Genomic DNA, 9,130 nt, shown 5'->3' with positions numbered 1-9,130 from the left:
AGAAAACGAAAGGTCTCTTATACCACATATTAGGTGATCCGCCAGTGTCAGTCTTGGAAAAATCGATGGAATTGTCAGGAAATTGCTTCATTATGCAGAAGGGAGAGAAATGATAATCCCAAGTTCTCCAGTATATTTGTCTTGATGAGAATCTTTCCCACATAGTACCCGCTGTGAAGTTTCCTCTTCCGTTAATTGTCTCGGTTCAAAACGTAAGACTGCAGCAAAGGCTGGGGAAGACTGGCTGTTTCAGTTATCCAGAAGCGGAAGGGGAGTGTTCATTTACATGCTTACGGAAAGTTAGACATGTCCAGACTAGCCCCTGGGGTCGCATGGGCCTGATTCTGATGAAGATCATTATATTATAACAGTCGTAAAATTCAAACAACAGGAACAAACACTTTGTAAACCTAATAATTTGGTACTAATACATCAAATGTTACATTCCCCCCACCAAGATTTCAGAAGTTTATTTTATTTGTTATTTCACAATATTGATATGGTGTTTGATTGTAATAAAACCTCTATGAGGTTTGTGAAAGTTAAAATCAAAACAGTAAAATTATCAACAAAAGTCTATTAAAAACAGCTATTTAAAAACGTTCAAAAATCAACAGTAAGCATGAAAAGATTAAATGCATGCTAGCATTCTACATTTCTGGATAGGCTTGCGTAAACAAAAATGTTATGAGCAGGTGCTGAAGAGTACAGTGAAGGCTTCTGTCCGATGTCAAAAGGCAGGGAGTTCCAAAGAGTAGGTGCTGATATACTAAATGATTGATAGGGTCTTACCCATCAGCAATTGTTTTGCAGCATTCTACATTAAGTACCATTTCCAGATCAAATACAAGGGAAGCCCCTCATAGAGTTCATTGCACTAATCAACTATTGAAGTTACCAATATCTGAACTACTGTGGTCAAGCTGAGAAATTAAACCAGGGGGATCCCTTAGACTCATACTGACTGTCCTAAGCAATGGGGGGGGGGAGGAAGAGGTTTGTGGAGGGCAGCCATGGTTTGGATTTCTGCAGCCTGAAAGTTTCTGCAACTTAGGAAAGTCAGACTGCAGATTTTTTCAGAATCAAGCTGGTGGCAACATGAACCCAAATGCATAACACTGCAGTATAGACTTGAAACCAAATAAAAACAGAAGCTATCATGATCTACCGTGTTTCTCATATTATAAGACACGTCTTATATTTATTTTTTCCTCAAAAAAACACACTATGGCTTATTTTCAAGGGATGTCTTATTTTTTTCCTCCTCTTCCTGCCGCAGCCGGCATTGCTGCTGCGCCTATCACTATGTCTTATTTTTGGGGTATGGCTTATATTCTTTGAATGCTTAAAAATTCTGCTATGGCTTATTTTATGGGTATGTCTTAAAATATGAGAAACAGGGTAGAAAAACAAAAACTGAGATTTATGCAGTGTTCAAAGGTCTTACATGTTCACAAGATTTGTAATGTAGATATTAAAAAGATTTTCAGTAATACTACCGGTAAGCATCAAGTCTTCCTTTAGTTGCTTCAGTATCAAAGCATCTAATAACTGCCAATTCAGGTTATTGTTATCTTGTATGAAGGGCCTGCATGCATGGCAAACAAACCAGAAAGTCTTCCATTAACATTTGTAGCATACCACTTACACCAAACTGGGAAACTGGTTAGTAATGGCTTCAGAAACAGACAAGACATTAAACCAACTTCAAACCACAGTGGCTTGTTTGGAACCTCTTAGCCAGTTTCATGTTCCAGAAGCCACAGGAAACTAAGGTTAATGGAAGACTTTCTGGTTTGTTCTCTTACTTGTTATGTCAGTGAGTCAGCATTTAGAACCAAATACTTGTCTTAACCACAGAGCCTAGGGCTTGCCAATCAGAAGGTCGGCGGTTCGAATCCCTGTGACAGGGTGAGCTCCCGTTGTTCAGTCCCAGCTCCTGCCCACCTAGCACTTCAAAAGCACAAAGGGCAAGTAGATAAGTAGGTACTGCTCCGGCGGAAGGTAAACAGTGTTTCCGTGCGCTGCTCTGGTTTCTCCAGAAGCGGCTTAGTCACGCTGGCCACATGACCCGGAAGCTGTACGCTGGCTCCCTCGGCCACAGTATCTCGCCTCGGCTCAGGGGGACCTGAAGGGGGGGCTATTACCCTCCATCTCACAGACTAACGCACAGCAACGCGTGCAGGGCCAGCTAGCTTCAAATAATAGATTTCAGCACTCCTAACATTTATATACTTGCAATTTCAAATACAAATGCCAGCAAACATATCATTATAAATAAAATTTTTATTTTATACATATTTCCTACAAAAATTTACAGCACTTAAAAACAGAGGTGGAGCAAGAGATGCAGAGAAGACTTCAAGAGCACAGGATTTAATTGCAGCATTCAAAGGAGAATTAAACATTGACACAAGTGTAGTTTTGGTTTCCTGTATGTACAAAATCTTCCTCGTGGTGCAGCATTTCCTACACTGCCAGTTGCTTTGTGCTCTTAAAGTTTTATACTCTTCTTAAAATAGCTTGAAACAGGTTTTGTAAAAAGGCACAGGAAGAATTTAAATGTTTAAAATTAAATTGCTTTGTGTCAGTATTTCAAAGTCATACTATGTGTAACAGCCACTTTTAACACTTTTCTGTAATAAAGGTAGATTCAGATGGCTGATTTTGCCTCTTCACAAAGCTATTTTAGTTGCCATCCCCTACCCACCAAGTTCCATGGGCATTTAAGGATAGAGAATTTGACTCAGTGGCTACTATGCTTTTGTCATGCCTGATTATGATGATCCAGCTGGGCGAATGGAGGAAAATAGATGGTCTTGCATTAAATGTCATGCTGCCTGCTCATATAATCAGATAGCGTGCCACAGCTTCGCATATTCCTCCTCCTCCTCCTCCGGGCATCTAATCCTCTCTTGCAATATCAATAATGCAGCTTATGCTCCACTGCATAGTGAATTAATGCATTATGCTAACATTTCTGCCAACCCTAGCTAATGTCAAACCACAGTTTGCAGCAGTTATTCAAAGCAGGCTTGCAAACTGGCTTGGCACCAAATGTGGTTAGCAAAAACACTGGCACCAAGGAAGAAGTAACTTTTGCTAGCTCAGAAACTGAAAAGAAGTTTCATGTGAGAAGGAAAAGTACATATAGGTCTGCAGGTTGCCTAACGATGCTTAAGGAATCAGGCAGCATTATGCCAGACTGGGCCCAAAGGAAAGTCTGAATCTACCTTGAGCTTTGTTACATTTGTGGCACTTTCTTTTTATCAAGTAATCTGAAGTTAAGCAATACTGGTTTCGTGGCAAAACTACCACAGTGTAAATTTCAGATACAATACATCATTACTGTATGCCCCAAACACACAGAGGTTTTAAAATATTAAAAGCCTAAACATAGAATTTGCTGAAAATCGGCTACTGCTAATGCAAGGAACTGAAGAACAGGAGCTTTTGTGACAAAATTCAAAGTAATAAGCACCAAAAAGAGTTCTGCCAGAAGAATTTTTATGTATAAAATGCAGCATTGGGTGGGGAGCGAGATAGCCATGATTAATGAACAAATGTAATGGTAAAATGCTGTATGAATGGCAGGTTTAAGTATCTCTTCAAATACTGGTTCCATTTCCTATTTACAGTGATTTGCACATCATAAAACCAATTGAGTCATTTTCTAAATAGAGGATCCCACCATGCTGAAGATGAAACCCCAGAGACGTACTAATACTGTGTGGCAGGGTTGGGGAACCTGTGTCCCTCAGAAGCTATTGGACTACAGCTCCCATTATCTCTTACCCACGACTGTTTGCTGGGGCTGATGGGAGTCGGAGTCCCCCAGCATTTGGAAGGCTACAGCTTACCCGCCCCTGCTGCCAGAGAAGGAATTGAAAGCATAAAACAGACAAAAAAAACAAGGAGATTCTGAATAAATAAACCAGATGTTTTCACGCTTTTGCTGTCAACTCAACACCCCACAATCCTATTTGGCCTCACTCTCTCAAAGAAAGGTCTTTTCTTACATTTCCACATCAGCGAGTAGAGTTGAAGGAAGATAGTGGGTTACTGGACGTGAAGCCGAGGTTTCAATATTAGTTTTCCAGTCTGGGGAAGAAAGAAATCACTTTCACATTACAGCAACTCCTCCTATGTTGGGATTACTTCTCTGTCTTGCTAAGCCTATGCCAACTTGCTGTCCAGATGTTTTGAACTACAACTCCCATCAACCCCGGTCAGCATGGCCCTCTGGAGAGAGCCAAGTTAACAAAGGCTGATCTAGCTTAAAGAGTGGAAACTGAGAACAGAGTCTGTTTGCAAGGATTATGAATCTAATTGGTCAATTAGTAGAATAATTCTTTTTTTGATATGGGAACTACAACCATCAGCCCCCAGCTCCCTGTGCAATGAATATACAGAATTCATAGAATTTTTTTAATGAATGCTACAGACCAAAGATAGCACAATATTTGCCCTGATTGATCTTTCATTTCTTAATAATTTAAGGATTTTATGTCAGATAAGAGACCACTCAGGTTTGTCTACTAGCAACATTATAAGGAATATTTAGGCCACTTCTTATAGAAGGATCATTATATAGGGCAAAAAGATGCCCTATATAATGCCCATGCAGAATAGACCACCTTGAGCCCACTGATGGGTGGAAGAAACCAGGAGCACATAGAGTAAACTGGGAACTTAAAGACAATAGAAGCTGTAAGACAATGTGTAGTGGAAGATTATTAGGGGAGGAGACACAGCTAGCCAGGGAAACCAAAGCCACTTACATCATCACAGGACATGTTGTATTCTGCCAGGACTGTTCGACATCGTGCTGCTATGCTGAACAGAAAACATCAAGGAACATACCAGACTCTATAGTCAGGGCAAAGCAAAGCAAAGTGATTGCACTAGAGATGGGGAACTGAAGGCCAGGTGGGGAGGTCTCGGGCTTCATTCAGCCCGTGGGCTGGTGGTTCCCCACTCAAGTTGTATGCTCTCTCTATTTTTTTAATCAGTAAAATAATAGGTAGCAAAGTTCTGTGGCTATCCTTGCCCTCCAGCTATATCATGGGAACAATTACCATAGAGTCGTTTTGCAGAGTGGCTGTAGGGTCACACACAATGTTGTGGAGAGCGCCACCCTGAGAGGAGATGACCTTATTCACATGTCACCATACGGAGGGAGTACAGGAGCTTAGATCCATACTCCCTTTTCAAGAAAAGTGTTCAAACTCTCTCTGTTCTTTGACTCTGTTCTCAGAGAGACTAGAACAGTAGTTAAAAGTTTATTCAGTTGAAATTATTGCCAGCATGATCATGGTTAAATATATGCCAGGTACTGAATAAAGGATACATCGAGGGTGCCACCACTCTCTTATGTATTCCAGCAAAAAACAAACCTATAAGAGTAATACAGCTAACTGTGAAGAATGGATGATTCCATAGAGATGTGAAGAAAGAAACCTAGGAGAAAACCAAACAACACTTTATAAATAAATGATTCACTTGAAATTAATAAAATTAATAAAATTAAAATATTTAAATTTTCATTGGAGAGCACAATACTCAGCTAAGGAATCACCACTGCTAACCTCTAAGGCATCTGTCCACAGGTCTGCTTCAACCTACAGAAGTTGTTTTGATTTTTAAAAGAAGCATACTGTACAGTCGAGAATGAGGGGCAAACAAGTTACTAATTTTAACATTAATATAAGGGGGGGATAAATTATTAATTTAGAAATTAATATATGAAGTAACAGATTTGTTTTCCCTCTTATTCGCCACTGTGAAAACAGGGTGCTGGACAAGGCAGATCTTTGGTCTGATCCAGCAGGGCTCTTTGTAAGCTCTAACTGACACAAATGTCCCAACTTCCTACCTTTGCAATTATGAAGGCTAGCAGTGTCCCAAAGAATAGGCACATACGGTAGATATGATTTTAAGAACATTCTAGCTACTAGATTAAGCTATAACCTAACAAGGCAAAAATCATGATGCGATCATAGATCCCAGATCCCTGGTTGTGACACAAACAAATTCAAATAGATTAAATAGGAAAGTAACACAGTAGCAAGACATTTGAGAATACTACTACCCACCTTCTGTGTTTCAGGATCTATTAACCAGTTCCAGGCGCCAGTTGCTGTACAGACTGATACGACTATAAGTATTACTAGTGGAAAAGGAAAATGTTAGAAGCAATATATTTGCACAACATGTAAGGGATAACTTCTAGAAAAGGTCTTAGTTATTCTCAAAGAACATGATAATCATATTAAATTGGGTGATTTACGTTCCACTGAAATAAGTGGAACCTGCAGTTCATTCAACAGCACTTCCTGTACCTCACTCATCCTTTAAAAAAGAAATATGCACAGGGACAGCCATCAATAAATAATTCTATTCATGTTAATAGGCACAAAAAGTCAGAAGAAGTGCCTTTTATTAGTTTAGCTAGTAATTTAAATGTTGCAAATTTCCAAGTTCAATAAATACTTTTCCAACACATGGGTATTCAGAGCAGAAGTAACCTCTCTTCCATAGGCAACCATTAACTATAGCAGTACTCAGGCATTCCTCACATGGAAGATAGAAGCACAGTCAAGGGGGCTGCAGTGTTATGCATTTAGCCCCATCCCTAATGTGTTGGGGCACAATTTCTGCCACTGAGTGCCGCTCCATAGACAGAAGCATGCCTCCATTCAAAGAGCAGACTCTCTGCTGCAGAAGTTCAGGCAAGTAATGTCTGGAGAGGACTTCTGTTTTTCTAGAATTAACATGACTGTATTCATTAACTACCGTAGCAGCCTTGGGAATTACAATTAAAAAAATGTGCAGTTTTGAAAGGTTCAGTCTGCCATCTTGGTTCAAAATAGAATCCAATTGTATTCAAACATAGATGTTTGCTCCTTATCTCAAGAATTATCATGCACATTTTGGTGACAATATCTTAAGAGGTGATCAAATGTATAGTGGACACATAGTAGACACATAGACAGATAAATAGAGATCTTTCATGTGGGAAAGCCAGAATAAAACCCTGCTCAGCTGTAAAGGAATCACAAGGGTCTTGAGTAAGCATCTCTAAGCATAACCTACTTTATAGGATTGTTGGTAGTTCCAAAAATAACTGCTTTCAGAAGTTCAGGACACCACTGTACTATAGTTCTCTTTGGCAGTAAGACAATATTATTTATTCTATATTTTCTTTTCTTATGCAGAATTTTGCATCACAAATGTATCATAAAAGCTACTGAAATGTTAATACTACACTATGTAGTAGAATTTGTTCGAAGCATTTATAGGCAAATTTGTACTGCTCTTAGAGAGCTTGACTTACTTCTCCAGCGTCCAGTAGCTGGTTGTAAACAAGCTATATATTCAGTAAGCCTTCTTTCAAAAGCCTTGAGATCTGAAAGAAAGAAAGGCAACCATCTAATTAGACTTATGCTGAAATACTATACTTACTGGAAGTAAGCATCATTGAACAAAATGGGGCTTACTTCTGAGTAGACAAGTATTGGATTGGGGTGTTAGACTGTTTTAAATTTACTTTACACTAGTGAAAAATATGAAGTAGGACAGACTTTTTTCCAGATTAGTTAATCCACAACACGTTCACAATGTTTGACCACCAGCATACAGCTCTCCAGTTTACCCAAAGGGAATGCAGCACACAATTGAAAAAAGGTTTTACTATCTCTGTCATGCACATTTTGCAGACATTAAGAAGGGGCTTTCAAAACACTCAGCATAGTTGCCTCTATGTTAACAATAAACAGTACCAATAATAGGTCTAAAATAAGGTTATATTGCACAATCTGTGAAATATCCCCTAAAACCTGCCTTCAGTAGTTTTGTTCTTTTTGACAAAAGTTCAGTTACTAGTGGCTTCAAAAAATTCTGATCTGCTTGTGTTGCTTTTAACCACCACCTGATTTGCAGAAAGCAATTGAGGAGCAACTTGAAGGCATGGGGATAAGTATTTAAAAACAATTTAAATTCTACTACAGATACAGATTGGGATTTAAAAACAACAAAACCCTCAATTCAAGAGGCTTGTTGGAAAAGGAAGATCATGAATAGGTGCCGAACAGATATTATTTATTTTATTTATTTCACAAAATTTATACCACTTTTTAAAAACCAACATCAAATCAGTTTAGAAAGAGAATAAAACAATAAATAAAATTATCAGTAGAAGTAGTTAAAAACAACTATGCAAAATATTCCAAAATAAAATAAGCAATAAACTAAAAACAGATTAAAAAATACATCAAAATTCTACATGTCTGGGTAAGGAAAGGCGCCTGCCTTATATCCATAGGCAGGGAGTTCCAAAGTGTAAGTGCTGCTACACTAAAAAGATCTACAGTATTTCCTATAAATGCAGAATGGGTATTATGTGGCACCTGCAACGGCGCCAGTTCTGCAGACTGGTCAAGTGGGCATATATGGGGGTGAGGTGCTCTCACAGGTAAACTGGCCGCAAGCTTCGATGGGCACGACTCGAGACTAACAAAACGTTATTATGGTGTAAGCTTCCGCAGACCTGAATCCACTTCACAAAAGCTTATGCCACAGCAACAACATCTGTTAGTCCTTACCCAGTGTGCCACGGTCCTGCAACAAGACTGTCACGGTACGACTCGTCTCTCGAGGACCAGTCTGCTGTTTCAAGGCACAACAACATGGGCCAGCTGGAAAGTTGTCAGCCCTACAGCGGGAGGGCATTTTAATTGGGAAGACACATTTGGTAGGTCCAGTCGCTTTCTTTCTTCTCCACGGCGGCTCACTGCCTCCAAAACTCGTTTGGGGACACTGAGAGGAAGAAAAGGGGGGTACCGGACAGGCAAAATGTCCTTTCCCTGGAGAGAGGCTGGTGCCTTTATAATGCCCCCCGCCCCGCCTCAGGGGAACCCCGAATTACCTTCCGCCTGTTCCAGCGAGTTCATTGTGAGGGGCAGGGAATAAGGAGAACTCTCAGACTACTACCAATCACAGACGCAAAGTCTATGGTTTCCTTCCTCTTCCTCCTCTTCCCCCTTTCCATGTAGCGCCGTAAGCTCTCGAACTTCCTTCATATCAATGAAAGCGTCGCTTCTTTCTATTGGGCAGTTTTGCCCTCAAGCGC

At 39.8% G+C, this 9,130-nt stretch overlaps 1 protein-coding gene across 2 annotated transcripts; it reads right to left on the bottom strand.

Moving 5' to 3' along the window:
• Nucleotides 1-2,268: 2,268 nt before the first annotated feature.
• On the bottom strand, nt 2,269-9,098 carry CNEP1R1 (CTD nuclear envelope phosphatase 1 regulatory subunit 1). Of its 2 annotated transcripts, none has more exons than XM_060276092.2 (6): nt 8,604-9,098; nt 7,337-7,408; nt 6,096-6,169; nt 5,351-5,460; nt 4,782-4,836; nt 2,269-4,101 (listed from the first exon to the last, which is right to left on the bottom strand). In XM_060276092.2, the coding sequence occupies exons 1-6, from the start codon at nt 8,728-8,730 to the stop codon at nt 4,060-4,062; spliced, it is 480 nt and encodes a 159-aa protein (XP_060132075.1). In that variant the 5' UTR covers nt 8,731-9,098; the 3' UTR covers nt 2,269-4,059. The 2 variants fall into 2 exon arrangements, with proteins under 2 accessions (XP_060132075.1, XP_034976545.1); XM_035120654.3 differs by having other exon boundaries at nt 8,927-9,098.
• Nucleotides 9,099-9,130: the final 32 nt, after the last annotated feature.

The sequence above is a fragment of the Zootoca vivipara genome, chromosome 6 (genome assembly GCF_965207765.1).
Source record: "Zootoca vivipara chromosome 6, rZooViv2.hap1.1, whole genome shotgun sequence".
Taxonomy (NCBI): Eukaryota; Metazoa; Chordata; class Lepidosauria; order Squamata; family Lacertidae; genus Zootoca; species Zootoca vivipara.
Note: the sequence above shows the minus strand (reverse complement) of the source record. Positions and strands in the feature narration are given on the sequence as shown.

Excerpts from the sequence above, each read along its gene's own strand:
- CNEP1R1 (XM_060276092.2), bottom strand. The coding sequence starts at position 8,730 with ATGCCCTCCCGCTGTAGGGCTGACAACTTTCCAGCTGGCCCATGTTGT. Across the intron at positions 5,461-6,095 it reads TAGATCCTGAAACACAGAAG|GTTTCTTTCTTCACATCTCT; the intron begins GTGGGTAGTAGT and ends GTTTTCTCCTAG. Across the intron at positions 4,837-5,350 it reads AGAGTGGTGGCACCCTCGAT|CATAGCAGCACGATGTCGAA; the intron begins GTATCCTTTATT and ends TTTTCTGTTCAG.